At 42.7% G+C, this 24,161-nt stretch overlaps 1 protein-coding gene across 1 annotated transcript in view; it reads right to left on the bottom strand.

The window, feature by feature from the left end:
* Window positions 1-3,806: 3,806 nt before the first annotated feature.
* NXPH1 (neurexophilin 1) overlaps window positions 3,807-24,161 on the bottom strand; it is a 365,321-nt gene continuing 344,966 nt past the window's right edge. The window contains exon 2 of the mRNA XM_088442211.1: window positions 3,807-6,304. Within this exon, the coding sequence (XP_088298337.1) occupies window positions 5,543-6,304 (762 nt within the window). The 3' untranslated portion in view covers window positions 3,807-5,542. The remainder of the gene's footprint in view (window positions 6,305-24,161) is intronic.

Here is a 24,161-nt window from a genome sequence, read left to right as displayed (position 1 = left end):
CTGCGGCCTGCCAGCCAGAGATGGGAAAAGTGGGTCTGCTGCTTGCTGTACTTTGAGTCGGACAGCTCTGCAGACTGCGCTCAAGTAAAATAAGTTTGTAAGTGGGAGAGGGCTGGGGTGCTGTGGTGCTCACTGCTGGGAGAGGGGTGCTCTGCTGGGATAGTGGTGGTGGGTGAGGGTGGGTGCTGATACCGAGCTGTGCTGGCCACCCCCCTTTTCAGGATCCCACGGGGAGGGGGGCACCACCCAAAATCTTGCCTAGGGCACTAATTTGGCTAGGGCCGGCTCTGCTTACATGATATGGCCGTTTTCGATGGATTTTAATGACCAATTGTAAAAAAAGTGGTGTTTTCATATGGTCATATGATCAAATGGTTTTGCAGAAAGATTTCGACCGATCGTGTACAATGTGACACACAACGTTCGCAGTTTTGCTGATGTACGATGTACTATGTCCCTGGCCACTCCACTCCTCCATTGGAAGAGGGGATACATTGTGTGGTTATTTGCTGCGTATGATATATCTTAAATGATTTGGTACCATTTAAGATACATCTAATCATATGTAAGTTTGTACAATCGTTCCTTTTCTTTACACAAATCGTACAGAATGTCAAGGGAAGAATTTTCAAGGGAAATCATATGCCAGATCGGATCTTATACAAATCGCACCGTACATGGGTGACCTTAAGAGTTATACAGTGGAAAGAACTGGGTCACCCAAGAGCACAGATTTTACCAGGAGATTAGTGGTGTGCTAATTGGGACAGTACTGCATGTGATGAGGTCATTTCATGATGTGAGGAGAGGAATGGAGACAGCAGGAAGCTACAGACTAATAGCTATATAAAGTAGTGGTAGGAGCAGGGTCTTCAACAGTACAGAGTATACAAGGAGATGTGTAATTGTGAGGACAACTGCACGTGGTTAGAGTCAAGATCTGAGGAAGAAACACATAAAGAGGGTGGTATGAACCAGTGGGAGAACTTATGTAAGTGCAGAAGGTGCATTGTACCAGTGTACCTGTGGAAAAAAGTTGCCCACCACTGTAGCACAAACTGGAACTTGCTAGTTACCTGAGGATTTCTGACAGCCACAGACTTGGTTCATCCCATTACTGTTTCTGTTCCTGTGTGGCTGGTGCCTTGGAGATAAATGTCTTATGAGAGGACATCATCAATCTCATGAGACCTGCACTGCAGACAGCTATTGTGTTCCCATTGTCCTCTGGTTTGTCTTGTTCTTCTCATCATGTAGTTCGGGCCAATGATGTTAAATCATATCAAGCTGGAACCTCAAAAGTTACTGTTCTGAACCAGCACAATGCTGAGAGAAGAGGATGGGTGCTTGATTTATCACCCACTAGCACATCTAATATACCACATCAAGGGATGCTATAGGGTCCTTACATCACAGTGTAGGTGGATCCAGTGCGATGTAGTTGGCTTCCCGACGGTCATGATGCCGGGCGACCAGAATGGCGGCACTTGAATCCCAACAGTAGTCGGAATCCAGGCTCCAGGATTCCGACCGCTGACATCCCCATGGTAAGTATTAGGGTTAGGTTTACGGTTAGGCACTAGGAGGAGGATTAGGTTTAGGCTGCAGGAGGGGATGGATAGGTTTAGGCTGTGGGGGGAGGATTAGGTTAGGGGTAAGGGTGTCAGTATTTCAGACCAGATGGGATTCCGGTGTCAGGATTCTGAGTGCCGGTATTGTGTGAACTGGAATCCTGCACCCGTCCTGATCCAGTTAAGAGACATCTATAATTCAGATAGGTGTGAGAAGGGGGTGGTGATGAGAAACTTTAATAAACCTCAATCAACAATCTGCAATGCAATGCCTTTTTTCAAATATCTTTTTATTTTTTATTTAGCTATAGATAAATTATATAAATATGTGTGTTTATATATATATATATATATATATATATATATACAGATTGAATGTTGAGAGAGTTCAGTTTGTGAAGCTCTGTAGACAATAAAGAGTGTGAGAAACGCTGAATCAGTATTTTTTAATTGTCCTTGTTACTGTGTTTATTTACTGCGAATTGGAATTGGAAGAATTTGATGCTTCTGTATACTTTTTTATATTGTTTAAAAACTAAAACATGAAGCTTTGAACATTTAAGCTTTTAAAAGTTGGTATTTAATTGGTATATCATTATTTTAATATAGGTTTATTTTAGAATTGTCTAGATACAAGTACACATGACACTTGGAGCACAGATGTTTTTTTTTTTACAAACAAATATCCAGTTTGGAATGAGAATAAATGCAAAACAAATGTGTATATTTTAAAGAGTCCTTGTCATGTACGCTCACTGCGGATGTCGTCTTGTGAGCCAAGTCAAAATGCATCAGAAGGCCTATCAAAACAACAAGAACAGAACAGTGTTGTCACTGGATAAACCTACTGTAGGCATCACTCTGGAGCCATTATTTAAGGGGCATCTAAAGCAGTGAATGTAGTAATGTAATGTTATTAATTCACAGTTTTTTCTTAATGCACTCTGAGCAAAGGCCGCTGACATGGGGGAGCATCAACCCAAAGCTTCTTACCTGAGTAGCCATTAGCTTTAGCTCCGAGTCCTCTATATTGGTAATGGGTCGAGAGTGTGGTGTAGGTTTTGGATGTCACAGCCCATCACCACACACACAATCTGACAGGAGGGAAGAAGATGTGGTTCCAATTCTCACAAGGCAACAATGGAAGGTGGGATGGTTGAGGGAAGGGGAAAACTAGTGCTTAACCCTGAATAGAAGCTGGTCACATAACTTCATCAGGAAACACAAAGTGATAACACTAGTTCCTAATGATGGTGGGACTCATTCTTTTGAACATTGTTTTAATTCACATTATGGCAACATGGATATATTTGTTCCTCTATGAATTTATAAATAAATGGTGAATAATATTGTACCATGTTTTGTAATATTACTAGAGAAATGCGGTTTGTTTTTTCAGAAAACTGAACAAATCCAAACTTTGGGGTTTTGAGTCTAATGGAGTCTCGGTTTGAATGACTTTTAGGGTTCCGAGTAGAACCAGGTCCTGGCTCGGGTCTGCTGTAAGTGTGGAACTCAGATATAAAAACCAAATCTAGGATTTTGGGTTGCATGTAAACAGGTTAAAATTACATAATTTTAGCTATTTTTATCAGTTTTAAAGAAAACCAAAACAAAATAAGAGCCAAAAAAATTTAGGGTGGTTTTTGCCAAAACCAGATATCATGACTCTCACAACCAATCTACTGTATAGATACACTATCTTTCCTATTATGCCTCAATGCTGTCAGGCCGTTCGGCTGAACACAAGGATGACTTGACATGAGTCACCCGTCCTCTTTAAAACAAATGTGATCGGCAATTATTAGAGATGTGCAGTTTGGTTCTCCAGAAATCCGAATCAACCCAAATTTCGTGAAATTGGATAATTGCAAGTCGCGGTTCTGATCTTTTTTGCGGTTGGGAATTCGGATTTGAAATCAGAATTTCTTTCAAGTTTTGGATTGCATATATTACATGATTTTAGCTGTTTTTAAAAAAACATTTTATCAATTTAGAAATAAAAAGCCCAGATCCAAAACTAGAACCAAAACACGGGGTTCAGTGCACATCTATAGTAATTAAACCATTGCATTAGCAAACCTGTAAAATGCATTTACTGGAAGCCTCAGTTGTGAAAGTGACTATAGTAGAGCTTTGAGAACAAAGGGAAACACATAGTATATGCTTTAATAATGTTATATTTGATTATTCCATAAAGCATTTTGTTGATAAACAGCGTAATATGGACACTTTTTATATATAGAGAATGCTGAGTTGCAATGTCACGGAAGACCACAAAAAAAGTCTTGCAAATTCTAAATCATAGAAACTGTTTATAATAACAAGAGATATTGGAATGTCAAACAATTTTGATTTAACTCATATTTATATCCTACTATTTTGTTGCTTATGTCATCACTCAGTTGAAATTCGTATCGATTGCAATCTACTGACATTTTATTGATGTACAGTACTGTACAAGAAACCATATATACTGTACCTATTGCTACATTTAGATAATGCATTAACTTTCTTTTTATCTCCATGAGCACATTGTCATTACTTGTGTACTTGATATCATAGCTGGAAGGCACATGGGGTAATGGTCCCAAATTTAGAGTGCATTCCTTCTTTGGTTATTTATGAGTACTTGTAATGTTTTTGATATGGATAACAAATGCCAAATTGCAATTTAGAAGAAACGACTAAATATGTTTGTTACTTCTTTGAAAATGCTCCTATAGTACTTTCATCATGCTCACAATACACTTCATATACACCTATATTATACATTAACAATGTCATTTAATTCTCCAAAGCAAATTTGCTTTCTCTCAATAATGTGCTCAAAATATTGCATCATATCATGAAAATAACCACTGGTAAATATTTAAATTCAACTTTATGTCTTTTATTTTATATACAATTCACCTTTTTTTTTCTCCAGAAATAAAATATCTGAATGCATACAGATTTCAATGCTGTATATGTTTAGCTTTCAACAATACTTAGCGGAATAAATGCTTTGTACATAATTACGTCCTTTTGTATTAATGAAGTTTACAGCTAAGTCGATAAACATGGAATCCTTGTGTCCTTTGATTGTATTTAACCAATAACAAGCAGATACATTTACTAGTTATATTAATAAGCTGCTCAATTAACACTGGTTAAACTATATACAATACAAACCATTCATACAAATGTAGACTAGGATATTGAAGTATACAATATACCGTAACAAAGATTTCAGCCATTTAGAACTTACATGATATTACTCAGAATTTTGTTTCCTGTGTTAAACAGTATACTTAAATCATCCTGTCTCCTGCAACTCGAGAATTGTCTGAGAAACATGAATTGTCCCGCTGTGACATATTCTAACATGTACATTTTAAATGGATTTCCATCTTTATTTGTGACGGGCTCCAACTGACACCATTCGCCATCATCAACGTGCCTTTATGTAGTGTTGAATTTGTAGAGTTGATGATGATGACCCCAATATCACACAGCTAACCAGTTGTTTGTAGGTATTCTTTACAATGATGTTTTATGTATGCTTACAGTATCTCCAGAATTTTGTATAGACAATACAATGCTGGAGTGTAGTTATGACAGGGTAACTTTTCCATACTAGAGAGCATTATTAAATAATTAAGTATGGCTAATCCTTTTGGTTCCATGTGACATTGTCATGAAACATTATGTATTAGACAATGGAAGCTGTTCTAACAAAGAGATTAACAACCACTTACAATGTGTGTTTGCTTTATGTCCACAGTGACTTACACCTAGTAAATGGAATATAGAGGGGTTTTGGGGCAAGTAAATTGCATCTGATAAATTTTCCAATATAAAAGTTTTATGTAGAGTTAAATCATTTGTAGTGTAGACACATTCCTGGCAATTGATGGAACTTTCTTGGGTAAGGTTCCAGCCCAGTCACCTTTTATGCCTTAGAGGTAAGTCTTGCATACATGTTATGGTCAACCAGAAGGGAAATAGGGTGTGTCACTGTGATAGTTGTAATCAGGGCACACCTTTTGTACTAGTTTATAATCTGTACTATAAAATGATATATAAATACAGATCACTTTGAAGGGTTTAGAGCATAACCAAGATACATGACTTTGGGTCTGCTCCTGGTAGCATGTTTTTGAAGGATCATAGTTGCAAAGAGTGTTCTTGGTCGCCTTGTCAACCTTTTCATACTCAATACGGCAATTGAAGGACTTAGAATCTTTAGAGTCAATCACCGTTTGCTGTGCCAAGTCAAATTCCACAATTTTGGTTGGTGGAACCAAGCTCACTGAAACATTTCCTTGGCCAGTAGAATTGTGCCGAAAATAAACACTGAAGGTTCCGTTGCCATGATCCACGATTTTCCCTGTTATCAACAAATTTAGCTTGACGGTTTTGATGTTGGAATGGAAATCCCCCCAGCCAAACATTTTCTTAAACTTTCCTGTTTTAACGATGGGCCGTCTTTTGGCCCTGGGACGAGGCCCTTGCAGATCTGTCGAGTTCCTCAGCCATTCCCAGAGTTCTTGTTCCGTGTAAGGTTCTGGGGTATCATATCTCATATCCAAGGAGGTCTGGTTTTCTTTACCATGAAAAGTCTGTGAAAGGAGACGGCTGATTGATAAGTCTTTGTTACTTTCTGTCCATATATGCTTAAGTGTGGATATGGAGGCTCCTGATTTTAAACTTCCAAGTTTCCCACCACCTGTTACATTTGCACATATCACCTGCAGAAAGAAGAGGAAAGAAACATGTAAAGGTGATTCTAATGTATTCATAAACTTAGTAAATTAGCATTGCCTTGCATTGTCATACTAATACATCTTCACAAACATTCCTTATTCTTGCTGCTAACCCCCAAAAGGACAAACCTATCTCTGCAAACTATTCAATGAAGGGGCAGTAAACATTCAAAATAGAGTCGAATGGTCCCCTTGCACTTTTGACATTTAAATGTTTGATTGATACACTATCTAGATGACTATATCTTACTGATATGCTATTAGACACAGGATCGTACAGCGGACATATGTTGACTTATGTTTTTGGCTGGTCCTGAATACCAAGTCACACAGTGTGCTACTCAATAGGTATTATATTCCAATATTCCAGCCTTTTAGCTGGGTTTTGAGGCATGCGTAATGCAAATTGGACTCTGGACAGCCACTGCGAACGGATCATATGGCTATGCTAATGCGACTACAGACCGTATTCTAAGTTGTATGCATCTTTGAGAAACCACTGCCCCACTATTCGGTCCACAAGAGCAGTTGTCATCACTATCATCAGCACTTACACCAACCTCATACTTTATGCAGGAACTGCATCTGAGCATGGCATCCAGAATGCAGACACGACCAGTGGCGTAAGTACATCCCAGATGCCCGGAGGGAAGTTATAATTTGTTGCCCCCTCCCCCCCGTCACTGCTGCTGACACTGTAATGTAGCAATTTGCATGCAGACAGGATATAGAGGAAGGTGGCAGCTGATGGTCTGACATGGAGCTCTCCACTAGTGTATGGTGGCTTCTCAGGTGCCGGGAAGGAGTGCCATGTATTGGGCAGCTGTGACGGTATACTTCAGGTATATAATTACAGTCCTAAGTGGGGTGAATATGTTGTCGACAATGGAGGAGGTGCCCCTTCAGAGCTGGAGCCCGGTGGCAGGTGCCTCTATTGTCTCCCATAGTTCTGCCCCTGCACACGACATAGAATAGTGAGTCACTGCCTACATGCTTGTGACTCACCTCAGCACACCCAAAAAATGTTTCTCTCAAATGCATTGTCATTGTTGCTGCCCTGTTGCCATCCAGAAATACCCATTTAGTTTGTGCAGAGCAATGGCAGAGAGGCGTGCCACTCCAATCATGCCTACATTCCCAAAGGTGCGCTTGCACCCGGGATGCATCCACAATATCTGGAAAATTGCTAGATGTGGGCATAGACGAAATTGCTCAAGCCCTTTGTGCTTTCTTAGTGTCATAACTCCCCCGATTATCCACAATGGCGATCATATTGCTTCAAAAGATTGAACCATAATTAGACACATATGCATTCTTCTCCAGCCATTATGGCAAGACCATTCTACTTATTTTACCTTATAGAGAATAGTATGTTCCCCATGTTACACAGAATATTATAATTTCAGAGAACAAGGTTTATGTGTGTCTCCCACTGAATGTAATTTTCACACTCAATTCAGTTTCCCCCGAAAAGTGTTTTTCAAGCTACATCTCCATTTAAAGATGTCAAGGAGACTTCTGGCCAATCATCGTCTCCCTCCAGAGCTTCAGGGAATATTTATTTTTATATTTCTAGATTAAACTTGTCCCCCTGTTGGCACTTTAAGATTCTTCTGTTTCCAAAGCAGTCATGTTTAATAGTTCTTTACACATTTTTCACATAAGCATGTATGATATATGTGTACGACAGCTTTGCCTTGAGCTCAGATCAATAAAAACGTGTACAATTTTTTGCAGAGAGCCTGCTGAAGAACATAACTAAAACAGACTAAGAAACCATTAATGTTAAAGTGACTGCGTATAAGGCTCTGCCACAGATTGCCCTCTGGTAAAGGCGTACATCAACTATAAACGCTGTCATATTAATGCGTCCTGAGCGAGCGGCGGTAATGTACAGGTATCTGCTGTTGATCGGTAAGAGAGAACACCAACAGTGTTTCACATATAAATTGTGTATTACATGGCTTTTTTTTGTTAAGTGCATATTAATATTGGACGTGTATCTACTACATTCAATTCTAGAAACCCTCAGAGAATTATTCATTTCCACAGCCCTTGGATGCAATAAAGATGTCAGTTTCTCTGGGTGTTGGACACAATTTTTGGATACACAGATTTGCCAAACAACCACATAGATTGTTATATTTTTAATGTGGAACTAAACACAAAAACATTTCTAGTAAAAATCCTAATATTATAACACAGGAAAAAGATACATTGTTCATATTTAGTGATAATATCAAATTTAAGATTTCAGAATTTGCGTAATAAAACCTGCAACAATGAGCTCTTTCTCAATGGTAAATGGAATGGCAAATTCTTATTAGGTGAACTTCATTCCATATTGAGATGCGTTGTACTCCACAAAAATAAAATGCTACATCAATAGAAGCCTCATCACTACTGTGCTGTAGGGAGACCTTGGGCCTGATTCAGAGCTGAACGCTCTGACCAGAGCGCTCGCTCTGAATCAGGGCCCTCCTCCCTGAAAATGGAGCGTCCTCTTTGACGCCCGCATAGCTGTGGGTGACCACCCACAGCATATGCGAGCGTCCATGATGATGGTCGCGATGGTCTTGACCATCGCGACAATTGGGTTTGCGACGGAGACCCTGCGGTAGGGTCTCGCTGCTGCAAGCCCAGGAGTGATTTTGGCTCTAGTGATGTCAGTGGGGCCGGCTCCAGACGGTAGGCGTTCCCATGGGAACGCCTCCGTCTGACAGGCATGCCCCTGGCACGCCCACCAATTAACATCGACAGCACGCCCCCTTTGGTACGAGACCCGGAGCGACAGCTTGGCTGTCGCAGTCCGGGTCTCGTGCATGCGCATGACGGAGCTCCCTCCGTCGTGCGCATGCGCTGTGGGGGAACATCGACCCGTTTGCGAGCGTCCTTTGCTCGCGAACGGGTCTAAATGACCCTCCTTGTTCCTTCCGCTATTAGTACATGACTTCCTGCTTACTTCCATTCCACTCATCATCACACTGCCCCTGCCACATTGAGCACTGTCCCCATTAACACAATGAGATGAAAGGACAACTTCCATGTCCTGAAATACTCTGTACTGCTGTACAGATTATCTGATTGCCTATGTTGTGAATGTTCTGATGATCTTGTTGAATAAGGGATGAGCAGGAGATGAAGATCGGATTTCATAAAGTGCTCTGAGTCTGCTCAAATGTTTAGACATTTAGACAATTGATGATCACCAGTAAAAAAAATTATATATAGTATTTTTTTCATTTATTTAATATATATATCCTAATGCAATAGGTTTTTAAACATGTAAAAATTGCAAGAGAGCAAGTACAAGCAACTGCATTTATGATGTCTGTAGACAGAAAACAAAAGTTTTGCTTTCAATATCTAAATGGTAATAGAACACTTCTCCCAGCCCAAGGGCCCAGCTGCAGGTTTACCATTTTTCACAATTGGCCTCTCAATCTGGCTGAGATATGACTGTTTTGTGCATGGGATGGACATTTGCCCCTGACCCCCTGTTTTTTGTCCTACTCTACCTATCTATCCTCTCCTGACTATCCTGTACATCTGTGGGACTTACCAGGGCCGTAGCTAGGGTAGTGCTGACGGTGCCATGGCACAGGGAACCACAGGACAAGGGGCGCTGTTTGGGCCTGTCAAATTTCTGTTTATTATCATTCTTGCTTGTAGCTTCCTCTTATTTCATCCCCAGCATCTCCTGGCCTCTCCTATCTCTTCCCTGGCCCTTCCCCATGAAGCCATGGCCCTTTTTTGGGTGCATCATGTCCCTTTGAAAAATGAGGTGGGCACCAATGCTCTTTCTGGCACAGGGCACCAAAAAGTCTAGTTATGGCTCTGGGATTTACATTGGGGGTGATGTATCAAACAAAAGAGTGCAGGTGGAGAAGTTGCCCATAGCAGCCAAACAGTTTATAGCTATCGTTATATAGGATGAACTACATTAGCTTAATAGTAGCAAACAGCTGATTGGTTGCTACAGGCAACTACTCCATCTGTCCTCGTTAGGAGGTTTTTACATCTCCCCCTTTGTCACACAGGCATGGAGGACAGGTGGGTAACATACCTCACAACTGCCCCGCTTCCAGCGGGACAGTCCCGTTTTTCTGGGACTGTCCCGCTGTCTCACCTGCGGGCCGCAGTGTCCCGTGGTGGGGGGGAAGTTGGGGAGAGCAGCAGAGCAGTTGGGGAGAGCAGCAGAGCAGCGGGTGTGCAGGAGGAGAACAGATGCCGTGCGCATGCGCACAGCATCTGTTCACCCATGTAGGGAGAGCCTGGGGGCTGCCCAGCTTCTCAGAGAGTGACAGGCTCCGCCCCGTTTTCAGTTAACTCTGCCCCTTTTCCCGGAAGTCACGCGCCCTGTCCCTCTTTTCATTCTTGAAATTTTGGGAGGTATGGGGTAACAACAGGATGCAGTGCTCTGGATGCCAGCATCTCATCTTACAAACAAAGCACTGACTCTGTGCCGAAGCCTGTCGCCCCCTGCTGGAGACAGCTGCAAGCAAGAAAGCATATGTTACCAGGGATACACTTGTATATCACACACTAGAACAGGTGTACATTGGAAAGCCCTACCTACCCCTGTCTCCCCAACTAGTTCAGAAATATATTCAGTGTGCGTGCCCCGCAGTTTCTGATGACATCCCTGGGTATATAATGCAGAGAGCATAGCTGTGTCATACTGCAGGTACACAAATCAATCAACCCTGCCTGGCGATATTATACCTGAGCGAAAACCACTGAGAAAAGTATTCAGCAAAAGTTGCAGTGTGCCAGTGGTGTAATTAGGAGGGGGCGAGCGGTGCAGACCGCACCAGGTATCACCCTCATAAGGGTTAGCAACAAAATCACTGAGGCGGAGCCAGCTCTTGGTCACTAAGGAGGAGAGTCTCTGGGGGCAGCCCAGTATCTCCAGGAGTGCTGGGCACGCCCACCGAGTGATGAAACCATGGGTGTACCGCAAGGCCACACCCTCTTTTTGGCCATGCGTGACCTTGGTGCATGCAGGGGGTTTACTTGTCGCACTGGGTGTCACTGACCGCCGTGATGCCACTGCAGTGCGGTTTCTACAAGGTGAAAAGAAACCCACTATAAATGCCCTATTTGCTGATTACAATAATAATGGATGTACAGTAGAAAAACATACTGTACTTTTTGTATCCTGATAAATAGAAATCATAATACTAGTACGATACTGCCATTATCGTACACACTGTGGATGTCCAAGCATTGAACAGTTAGGATGAGAAAGGCATGCTCTGAATCCGCTTTATAGATTACATTAACATTCTTAGAAAAAAAAAATGTTCTGAAAACGACTTGAAATGAAATAATGTAAGAATTTATTAGGCTTCTGACAGGCCCATATTTTAAAGAACTGGCAGCTAATGTTGAAGAAAATGTCTGAGTCTTCAGAGCACTGGGGCCGCTTTGATGCACCGTGCATAAGCACAGCTTTACTTTGCAGTCTCCTACTTGGTGTCTTATCCTTCATGAAGGGATTTGCAGCCTAATCTCTTATAATGGGACTTAATGCAATACAAATGTAAGAAAAGTCTGGCAGCTCTGAGGACGAGAATAGTGTGCAGTACGAATTGAAAATTTGGATAAGTAGAAGCAGGCTGTCTAAAACCAGTGTAATATAATGTACATACATCAATAATCACAGCTAACAAGATCATTAATTAGCAGTCTTTCTTTTAGTGTCTTGTATATGATTAGTGACTTCGACACCTACTTTCCTACTCACCCAGAACGTCCGGAAGGCTCCCATATCTCGGGTGGCTCTTCCGCAAGCCTGGAAGAGCTGGCAAGTCTCCCGGAGGTCGTAAAAACCAGCTGCCCATGGCTAAGAACTTCCCAAGTGAATTGGGAGGTTCGGGTGGCCAGTGATGAGATTTGCACTGAATGACATCATCGTGGCCCCGCCTCCTGCTTCATAATGCTGGCAATTGCTGCGTTGTATAGCAGAGAAGGGGCAATGATGACGTAAGCACCCTAACCCCCAACCCCCACTTAGCTGCACCATGCGCCCCCAAATCATCACCACAGCTGCCGCTTCCTGGATGTCAGCAAGTATATTTTGACATCTACTTCCTTCTGTGGGGTTAACACAAGGCAATATAAAGGCTAGGCATTATTTTATGTTATCCCACCCTTAGATGGCATCATGCACCGCAATTTTATTTTATATGGAATATGTAACTTCCACATTCATAACTTACAATATGAAGACACTCTTCTCTATCATGTATGTGACACTTCATTATAATATATTGTCATCGAATACGGTAATGCAACTTTATCATTTATAGCAAGCGCTGTCAAGCCACATTATATTGGCATTCGTGATGGAGAAATACTGATGTTGTTTAAGTTAGAGATGAGCGGTTCAGTTTTGCTGAAAACCGAACACACCTGAACTTTGGGTTTCCATGTAAAATCGAGTTCTGGCTCCGGTCTTCTCACCAGGTTCGGAAATTTGAATCTAAAAACCGGATCTGGTGTGTTTTGGATTGCATGTAAGTCCTCCCCTAAGTGATTTCAGGTGCCGTGAAGTGGTCAAAATTGTCAGGAAATGACTAGAAATTTATGTTATTGATGTTAATAATACTAATAGGAACAAAAACAGGCCCAAGTTAATCATGTAACTTGGGCCTGTTTTTGTTGCTGATTTTAGCTGATTTTATCGACTTTTAAAGAAACCCAAAACCAAAACTGTAAAGAACCAAAACACTTAAAGGTGGTTTTGCCAAAACTAAAACTAAAACACGGTGATGATTTAGAACCAAAACACGGGGGTCTTTGTACGTGTGATACCCTGTATGTGTACCTTTTGCATTGTGACAATATTGCATGTTCTAATGTTCATTTAGGATTGTCCTGGTGGAGAAGAGATCTAGAGTAATAAACTCCCCATTTCTTTATATTGGGCTGGTTTTTGTGCTGGGTTCTGGGGGGTCCCCTGTCACTCTACCACGGTAGGAGGAGTCTAGAAGTGGAACAGCCCTGATCCATCTGGCGATACAGTCACAAGCAGGTACGATCCACTCACTGACATCCCACCAACTTGGGGGTGTTACATACATTTCTAGTTTAAGTTAGACACATATTTCCTGACCTACCAATTTTAGGCAAACCGTACATGTGTCATGTGTTGCATACGCATCTTTGCGAACTTATGAGAGATCCACAGTTGTATGCGGCCGTTTCTCTGAGGCCGATGAATGGACGCTTCTGGTAACTGGGTGTCAACAATGCGTACGCACGCAAAATAACCGTTTTGTGGGTGTGTCATGGGCGTGCAGACAAAGTTCTTCTCCTTAATAAATGATAAGACTATAATGGAGAGTAATGCTAAAGAAAAACATTTGACAGTGTGGGGTGATAACATGTTTAAGACAATCTTAAAACCTTTGTGGTTCTTGCTTAACTTCTTGAATGCAATCAAGCCTGGCAGCAGGAGCCAACTCCGATACCTTTTACTGTATGTACAATGAATAAACATGCAGGGATGCCTGCTGTCCTTCCAAGGCATAACCACTGGAGCCATGGAAAAGAAAACTTCACTGCGAATTGTGCAGAGTTGGCCTAGTTGCGAAAAATAAAACAAGTATATATTGTGTCAAAAGCAGTGGTAAGGTTATACACCGGAGATATATTTGTCCCAGGTTTCTGACCTATATGTCTGTGATTGTAAAACAGACATGATAGATATTTGGGCTTTAGTAAAAGTCGGTTAAGGGTTCCGGGGGTTATGGATGGAGAGGGCGGGTTCCATTCATTAGGCCCATTACGGGTCTTCAGCCAGAGAACAGGCTAATTAGTACTTACACCTGTAATAAAGGTGTGTCAGGGTTTTTACTCAGTGTCTCACTACCTGGGGAAACAGGCAGCAGACATGTTAAGTGATTTACTAACCATGAGTACTGTGCATATGCCTATGTTTGCGGTAGGGGCATTAGGTCCTAACATTTATGAGAGAGGGAACCTGTGTGTGTAGTTAGAGCCCATACAGGTTAGGATTTTGTTCTAGGTTTTTCTTTTACTGCACAATCAACTAGCTTCGGATAATTTCACGGAAACCCTGGACTAGTGTGCTGTATCTGCTACTGTTGCAGAGGGTGCATTGGATACTGGTGCGCAGAGCCCTACTTGGTGCACTGGCAGTGGTTCCTGCCACCATAATTTCAGCTCAGGCTCAGTAAAGTGTACATGAAAGCAACAGCATGCAATCAAACTCTAAAGACCGGTACACACTAGACAATGCCTAGTGTGTACCGACCTTGTAAGCGGGTGCAGGCATCAGCAAGTGTATATACAGTACACTTGCCGATGCCAGTAGCGGCATGGCCGTCGCTAACAATGTCGCCCGTCGGACCTGCATGCAGGCCTGAGGGGTGATGTCAATGACGACGCGTAGGAGCCCACATCGTCAGTGACATTGAGGGTATACACTACATGATGTGCCCGATATATCATCCAATCCGGCCGGATCGGACTACATATCGTCTAGCCTGTACCCGGCATAAAGGTTCCTGAATGTACAGTGTGCATCAGAACAGTTATTTAAAATGAACTAATTTTATTTTGGAACACTAACATTTTTAGATATGCTAGCTTACTTGATAACGTACCATTGATCCACAAAACTATTTCTTTTTGCAGATACGAAAAGCTTCCTCAGAAACAACACATCAAATTATGGGATACTCTTATCATCACTGGTGCAATACATCAAGGTCCTGACTTAAATGAAAAATGACTTCCCGAAATGTCATACCTCTGGCAGTGTGCTCCACCTAGAGGGTCATTTATCAATGCTTCACAGAAAATAAGAAATCTATTTTAAAATGCGCTAGATTGATGTAAGAGCGTACTCAGGCTTAATGTAAAACTTTACTTTCATGTTAGACTATTTAAATTTTCTTGCAACACTTAACTTCATTAGATCCATTTTGTATGACTATTAGTCTGTCTGTTAAGATAACTTGCATGGCGGATTGGCCATTTCATGGCACCGACCTGGGAATTCCGTTAAGGTCATAAATCATACTTAGGAAAATACCTTGAAATGTAAAAAAAAACTGGAATAAGGCATATATCATTCCACTACTTTCTACCTATTGCTACGCAACAGTACAGAGTACCGGAAAAAAATTTTGGGTGCATTTTTAGTTCCTATAGTAACTAGTTCTGGAAACAGGAAGAAATCCGTGAAATTTCCTAAGTGAAAATAAGAAGCATCTAAAGACATGTCCATAGTATGGAGCTAATACAAATCTTATTAACTTTAGGTACCTAGTATGCCTTCTTTTCTGGGTACTGGTACGCTTTATCATAGTAATAAAGCACTCATGTTAATGCATTTTGATTAGAGATATGCGATGACCCCCTTTATTTGGTTTTGAATCTGGAATCATCTTTGTGTTTGTATTTTGGTTTTGCAAAATCACCCTCAAGTATTTTTGTTTTAATGTTGGATCTGGATTTTTTTATTTAAATTGATAAAAAGTTTTTGAAAACAGCTAAAATCGTGTCATTTTTGCAATCCAAAACCCAAAATTTAAAATCCAAATTCCGAAATGCGGTAAGATCAGATCTGCCACTTGGATCTGTCCGGATGTCCTCAGATCAAAACTGCGACTCGAATCTGTCCGGATTCACAAAATTTGGGTAGATTCAGATTTTTGGAGAACCGAACCGCACATCTTTAATTTTGATACGAAATTTGTAATTTTATTTAAATCTATTTTTTTTTAAATAAAGTTCTTATTTCTAGATTCATTAAAGCTTTAGCAAAACTACTTTGCATCTCTAAACAAATGTAAAATGTAGACAGTGACATCACTAGGGTTGGTGTCACATAGTGTTGTAAATGGACCCCGTGTGCGGCCGGAATGGGGGGCTGGCCTCACAGGAAAGTGTTTTCATCACTCTGGGAACGTGCCCAGCATTCTCGGAGATGCCAGGGGGCTGACCCCAGAGACTCTCCCTGCACTACCGACTCCTCCTCATTGACCGGGAGCCAGGCACTGCACTGTGACTGTATCGTTCTGGTTTCCCTCGGATGGTGGCACCCTAATGACACCACAGAAAATAGGGAATATAGGCCCTGATTCAGAGCCGGACGCTCTGACCAGAGCGCTTGCTCTGAATCAGGGCCCACCTCCATTAAAATGGAGCGTCCTCCTGGAAGCTCGTATAGCTGTGGGTCACCACCCACAGCATATACGAGCGTCCAACAAGAAGACCATCGCGACCATCGGACTTGCGAGTGAAACTCTGTGGTCGGGTTTCTCAACCGCAAGGCCAGGAGTGATTTTGGCTCTATCAGAGCCAAAATCACTCCCACTGACATCACTAGTGATGTCAGTGGGGCCGGCTTCAGACAGTAGGCGTTCCCATAGGAACGCCTCCGTCTGGCAGGCACGCCCCCGGCACGCCCACCAAAGGGGGCGTGCTGTCAATCAACATCGATAGTACGCCCCCTTTGGTGCGAGACCCGGAGTGATGGAAAGTCTTTCGCTCGCCGGGTCTCGCACATGCGCATGACGGAGCTCCCTCCGTCGTGCGCATGCGCAGTGGGGAACATCGACCCACTTGCGAGTGTTCTGCCGCAATAATGTTAGTTTATATAATTTAATAACAATTATAATTTTTAGTTTAGTATAAGTATTATTATTAGGAGAGTAGAAATGACTACCACAATGCAGCCTGACAATGCTAGGGTCACGGACAGCTTGTATCACTTATATTGCTTAATATTATCTGTACGATGTTTCTCCAATAGATAAAACACAGGGACATGCTAAAAAGGAAAAGGAAATAATCCTTGAAAACATTGCTGACACTGAGAGCATAATAATGGCTGCAGTGGAACCAGTTCAAGTTAAATAGAGTGTGAAAATAAGAGATGTCATTAAGGATATTCACACAGTGATGCATTATATATAATGTACTGTATAGCGCAGGATACTCAGCTTATATACAGTAATTGTTTTTAAAGAAAAACATTCTAATATATCAAAACGATGTGGAAATTTCATCCAAATATCTGTTATTAATCCTTATTTTCTGTAAGTGTCCTCATGAAATCACTCCAAACAAAGCACCATAAGGATTTTAGGGCCTGATTCAGAGTATTAAGCAAACCCAATGTTTTGTGTACTATTCCGATTTTGAGAGACCTGCGCAGGATCTGTATTGCGCATGTGAAGGTCTCCCTCTGTGATTGACAGGCTGCGGGAGTGGGCGGGCCTGGCTTTTGTTGGAAGGATCAGGGGCGTATCGCCCCCCGTTTTCCGGGAGTGGCGAGGCCAGGGTCAGCATCTTCCGACGCAGATTTCCTGGCCTCGGCACCAAGCTACAAGGGGCAATCTGAGTAAACTCAGGGTTATTCAGATGGCCGATGGTCACCAGTAGATCCCATGCTGCGTCTTAGGATGCAACGCTCCGATCAACGATGCAGTCTGGAGGCGTCTCTTTACACCAGACCATAGTTGCCTACTCTCCCGGGAACTGCGGGAGGCCACCGATTTTATGGGTAACCCCCCCACATCGCCGGAAGAGTAGGCACCTCTCCCGCATTCTGCCCACATCATAGTGAAGTGGGCAGAACGGGGAGAGTTTTCCTGAGGAACGGTGGTCAGATGAGTAGGAGGCGGGGCCAAATGACGCGATTCTTATAGAATCATGTAATTTGGCCCCATCCCCTAGTTAAATATGCGGTATTCGCTGTACTTTACCATGAGGGGGCATGGCTTAGCAGCGTGAACCGACCCACCTCGCCCACCTGCTTCTCCTCCAAATATGCACCAGACACCTCCTGTTGCATTAGCATATGAGTTGTATGGTACTGCACAGCCGCTTCCCTACGGCTGTGCAGTACCGTACATCTCTGAATCTGGCCCACAGACTGTGGGAGGAGCTGAAGTTGCTAATACTATTACCCCATCAATATTCTCTTAAGGATCCACGTGCATTCTCTTAAACATTTTAAGTGACATTTTAGTTGATTCTCTGAGGTAATGACTACAATAAAACATTGACCAAGAACTTCAGCAGTATGCTACCACATTTTAAACATATGAGGGAATATGTAATAGTCTGTGACCTGCAGACATCGGCGGGATTCCAAGTGCTAATCATTTGCAAAGGAAAAACAACCTGAGTTTGCTTTTTAAATGCCACTTTAAAACATGCTTGCCGGAACCTTGGCGACGCCTTCACAATGACGGCGATGCAGTGCTTGTACATACTACATATTCTAAATCGCTTTTTTTAATCCACACCCATATAGGTCTGTGATCTAAAATGGGCAAACTTGGGGCAAATTAAGGGATACAAATTAATAGATACATTGCCCCCTAATTGACTCAACACCTTAATGACTTAATGCCATTCAGGATTTCCTTTGTCCTTGTATCATTGGGATATTCAGAGACGTATGTTCGTGAATGTAAGAAAATGTTTATTGCATCACTTTGCCGGCCTTCTCCATAAGTGCTACTAACTGTAGGCAAGTTAAGTCATTGCTTCTGCCAGGGGCGTTTCTAGAGAGGATGGGGCCCGTGTGCAGTCTCCAACACAGGCCCCACCCTCTCCGCACCGCGGCCGGAAGCGCACTGGACTGTGCGCGGCCACTGCCAGAGTTACAGACTCTGGGCACTATAGTATGCCCAGAGTCTATAATGAATGCACTGGTCAACGGGAAAATGGGCGCGGCAGCCATTTTCATTGTACTGCTCATGCGCAAACGATGGGAAAATTTTCACCGTGGCCATTTTCCAGTCGTTTTACAGCGCCGGACCCCGACGTTCGACTCCGGAGAAGTAAGTAATATTATGGGTGCAGGGTGTGCTGTGCGGGACCCCCATGGACCCAGGTGCCCATGTTCCCCGCACACCCTGCACCCATTATAGATATGCCCCTGGTTCTGCATCTTCTCCAATAAACCTCTTATGTTCCCTCAAGGCTCTCCTTACCACACCAATCTCAATGAAGTATGATAACTTCCTAAAGTTGAAGCCATCATTTATCAATTACATTTGATAAAATAATAGCTAGAAGCTGATTGGTTGCTAACTTCTCCACGTGTTTTAATTAATCTTCCCCAGTCACTGTTATAGGGCGGGTTCAACACTATAAATGTAGTCAAAACGCTGAAAATTCGGTTTTCGGAGGATTGATCACAATCACCATATGCACCAAGCTCCGTCTGCACCAAGCATCTGGAGATATTGCATAATAGAAGCCTATGGGCTTCTTACTGGAGTTTTCCCAGAGAGGGATTAAATAATATCGCTCCCAGGGTCCCCCACAACACACGCATCCACTGGCCGATGGCTGCACAGAAGGATTCCTGGGTCATAAATGAGCTTGTTCCTGTTAGGCAACACCATCTATAGAAGGCATTGCCTAATAGAAGCCTATGGGCTTCTTATCAGACTTTTCCCAGAGAGGGATCCAATAGGATCCCTCCCAGAGTCCGCCGATGGGCGCGCATGTGCAGAAGGACTTCCAGGTCATAAACCCGGAAGTCCCCACACCGTAAAGACAGGTTGAAGCTCGGCAGATGAAGATCCCGACAGGGGAGGTAAGTAGGCTATCCCTACCCCTCTCCCTCCCTAACCCTCCCTTAGTGCCTAACCCTAACTTCCCCATAGTGCCTAAACCTAACCACCCCTCCCTGCACCCTAAACCTAACCCTCCCGGGGGGGTGCCTAAACCTAATGTCCCCCGGTGGTGCCTAACCCTAACCCCCTCCTTTTCCGAGCTTAGCTCCAACCCTCCCGGGGGGGTGCCTAACCCTAAGTCCCCCCGTGAGTCCCTAAACCTAACCCTCCCCCCTGCGGCTAAGAGCTCCCGACGCTAGGCTTACCTACATTCGGTATGCCGGGGCCGTCAGGATTTCGCCATGGGGCTAATGATAGGTGTCGGTATTTAGATGCCTATCTTTAGTCCCATGCCGAGCTTTCAGTGTCGGGAAGTCGGTGGTCGGCATTTCAACCACCAGCTTCCTGAATACATCCCTGTAAAGACAGCTCTTAGCTAAACGCTGGCATGTCTGCAATCAATGGCAAGATGCACCGCAAACCAAAATGCAAGCCTTAATGCAACCCGCCCATGGTCAATGTGTTTCGGTGGTAGCATCGCCTAGAGTAATTGGAGGCACAGCCAATAAGAAATCATGTCAGGAACTAGGCGTAAATAACACAGACATGTCTGCTCAGGTTTGCTTTGCAGAAGGATAATATAAAACTATGTATAGTCTCTCGGTGCACAAATAATCAGATAACATTTTTTAAGTCAAAGTGACTTTAAATCCCCATTTTTACAGTCAACCTGGCTTATAAAGTAATGTATTCTATCAATTACATGCAAATAACTGTATATCTTTGAGAAATTCAATCAGAAATATCTCCTTTTTTTAGTTACAATACATATTATTATTTATCTATTTCCTTCACCTCTTTAGCCAGTAGCAATATAGGTAAGTTAGAGGCAGCAGGCATCCAAATAGATATACTGTAGCTTTCATACTGTTACCTTCATCTCCTTTGCCACTGGCACTGTATGCATATCAGAATTCATTCCAGTACAGTTTAAAGAAAGATCCTCCCTGCTGTAATATGTGCATGCAAATACGAGGCAAATATTATTTTTTCTTTAAAGACTCTAATAGAGTTTGCTGTGATGATGGGCCCGCGATATGTGGTGTCAGGATTTGTATGGATTTTAATAAATCGTAATACCTTTAAAATATTTTAAAAACGCCTAAAGTAGCGGCAAATACTGCCAGAGTCAATGAGATGGTCATATAGTACACATTACCACTTTTTGTTTGGGTTCCATAAGGTTCTGTTCTCAGGGACTGATTCAGACCCGGTCACTAAGCCGCGGACGTGCGCTATTGGCGATTATCACGCGTTTGCATATACATCAAAGTACGCATGCGTGAACCAGTCACTGCATCCAGGAATCGTGCGCTCATAGTACACAGACTGGATGTTACTTTGAGTGACAGACAGCGCCATTTGTGGGTGATAATAGGGGAAGGTGCTTGTGAACGTGGGAGTAGTGCTGCGAACGAAGGCGTGTCTGGGCATCCAAACGGCGTCTTATGGGCGTCCATAATTAGCAAAGAAGCGTCATTGTACACGTCACTTGCTTGTATTTCAGCCTGCAGTGATCGCAGTTCATACGGTGAGGTAGGGTCGACCTCAAGGGCTGCGAGCAGCTCCAATGGCTCTCGATGGTCATGATTAATCATACACTTCCTGGAGATGATGTGTGTTAAGAAAGAAAAGTGGGCGTCTTTAGATTGGCGTGTGTCGCTCTCAAAGACATATAGGGTATCCTTACACCAAACAGTGTGATCGCGGAATTTGCAAACCCGGCCCCTTTTAGCTGCGAGAGAGAGCAGCTTAGCGTCCGGGTCTGAATGAGCTCCTCAGTCCTCTGCTTTTCTTTCACTTCTTTTAGGGAATGAATTTGCTTATTCAACCTCCAGCAGCAGCTCTTGTGTAACTGTTTCTTTGTTATATCCCCATGGTTATCCCTAAGCATAAGATGTCCAAAACAATGTTTATCCTCTTCCCTCCTTCCGCCTTACCTAGAATCATGCTCACCATCAACACCAACACAAATTCCTCACTCTCTCAAACCCCATATAGATGTCACAGGTGAATTCTGTTTTATTCTTATATTATATTGCCATAACACATCCCATTCTTGTACAAGAAGCATTTATGACTTAATTTAATTGTAAGAGTTAGGGGACATCTGGACTGCCATAAATTACATGAGCGGACCCCCATGTTTTGGTTTTGGCACAACCACCCTTAAGTGTGTTGGTTCAGTTCTGATTCGGCTTAGGTTTTGGATTTCTTTAAAATTGATTAAAACAGCTAATATCAGGTCATTTGGACCTATTTACATGCAATTTGAAACCGAGATTCGTTTTTTAAATCCGATTTAGGAACTTACAGCAGACCCGTGCCGGGATTTGGTTCTACTCAGAACCCCAAAGGTGATCTGAGCTAGAACTTGAATTGACTCGGAACCCAAAAGTTCAGATGTGTTCAGTTTTCAGCAAAACCGAACGGCACATCTCTAATTACATATGTCACTTTTGTGTGTTTGAAAAAAAATTATAACTGTACATTGCTTGCCCAGAAATACTTTTCTGCACATGTACAACTGGTAAGTGCGAATTGCCTCATACAGTATTGATAGTGTAAGATGTGACCCAGTCTCTGCCACATAACAGTTCGTTTGCAGAAAAACAGCAACCTCCCCCAGAACACGGAATACCCATACCCTATATGTGATTGCTCCATCTCATGGTCATATGAAAATAACATTATCCTACAGTACAAAAAGAAATCTTGTTTTTAGATGTGTTTTCAAAAGTACTTTGTCTTCACTCAAAAAGAATTACCCCCAGTGCATTCCTCCCTCCAGATAGTATCACTGCAAAATTTCCTCTAGTATTTAAATATACAGACAAGTATTTCTGTCTGGTCATTCACCGGGTCGTTAGCTACTGTGGCCATCTTATAGCATATAGCTAAATGTTCACTACAGCCCCATGCCCCCGTGTCTCTCCAGCCTTGTGCCCCGTGTCTCTCCAGTCTTGTGTCCACGTGTCTCTCCAGCCTTGTGCCCTGTGTCTCTCCAGCCTTGTGTCCCTGTGTCTCTCCACTCTCGTGCCTCTCCCCTCCAGTATATATTACATCACATCATTACATTACATCATTACATCATTATTACATCACATATTACATTACATCAGTATATATTACATCCCTCCACCCATCACCCTCTTTCTCTAATCTCTAGTACCACATCCCTCATCAGGGGTACTGTCGCTGCCAGGGAGGAGGGGCAGTCGGGGGTTTGCCAGCTCCAAGCAGTCATAGGTGTCATCCCCCACCTTCCCATCACTGCCACCCCCACACACCCACCAGTTTGTCTCTCATCTCTGTCCCCTCCCTCTGTTATATACAGTACCGCAGAGCATCATGGTTTTACTTGCTCTTTTTTTTGCTTTGCACGCAATTTTAAATAATCCCCACTATTGTTATACATCTATTTTTATATTCTGTTTTTAAATGTAATAACACCTGCTCCCGTGGCCTCCTGCTGCATTGAAATAATAGCGAGGACGGAATTGTAAAGCCGCTTGGGTGCAGCTTTGAAATTCCGTCCAGTGCTGAATCACCCCCTTAATATCATGTCACGTACTATACATTTTAGCTATACACTTGATGCAGTCATGTCCCAGTCGAAGAGGAACTTTTCTAAAAAGAAAAGTGGATGTATGATGCCTGTGTCATATGGAGTTATGTTACCACTACCATCTCTCCTCTGCACTACCCAGCAACGTTTGGGAACCCTGCTATTTCTGCTGATTGTTACCTCTAGGGGCCTGATTTAGAGATGGATGCAATGCCGTATTTATGCAGTTGAGCGATTATCGGTGATATGTGCCTGAATCTGAGTTGCACTGTGCATGTGTCAAGTTTCATTACTGATGTTGCTCACAGTGTAGATTTAATCACAATGTGATTAACAGGCAATGACCGTTTGTGGGCAGTAATGGGGGGGCGGCAGCTCAAATGTCGCAATAGTTTTTGGGACATGTCTCAGCCTGAAACTGCGATCCCATATGCAGTAAAGATGGTTGCGGCGTCTCCGTTCCGGTGGCCATTCTCAGCTCCTAGCTGTCATCTGATTTAAACTCGTTGTGTATGATAAAACTCATTTGGGCCCATTAGTCCCTTGTAAAAATACTTTAATGAATAAGTAAACAATAATCATTTCATAAAGATAATAT

Source organism: Taudactylus pleione, unplaced genomic scaffold (assembly GCF_031769625.1).
Source record: "Taudactylus pleione unplaced genomic scaffold, aTauple2 ptg000306l, whole genome shotgun sequence".
Lineage (NCBI taxonomy): Eukaryota > Metazoa > Chordata > Amphibia > Anura > Myobatrachidae > Taudactylus > Taudactylus pleione.
This window is presented reverse-complemented; position numbering and strand designations above follow the sequence as displayed.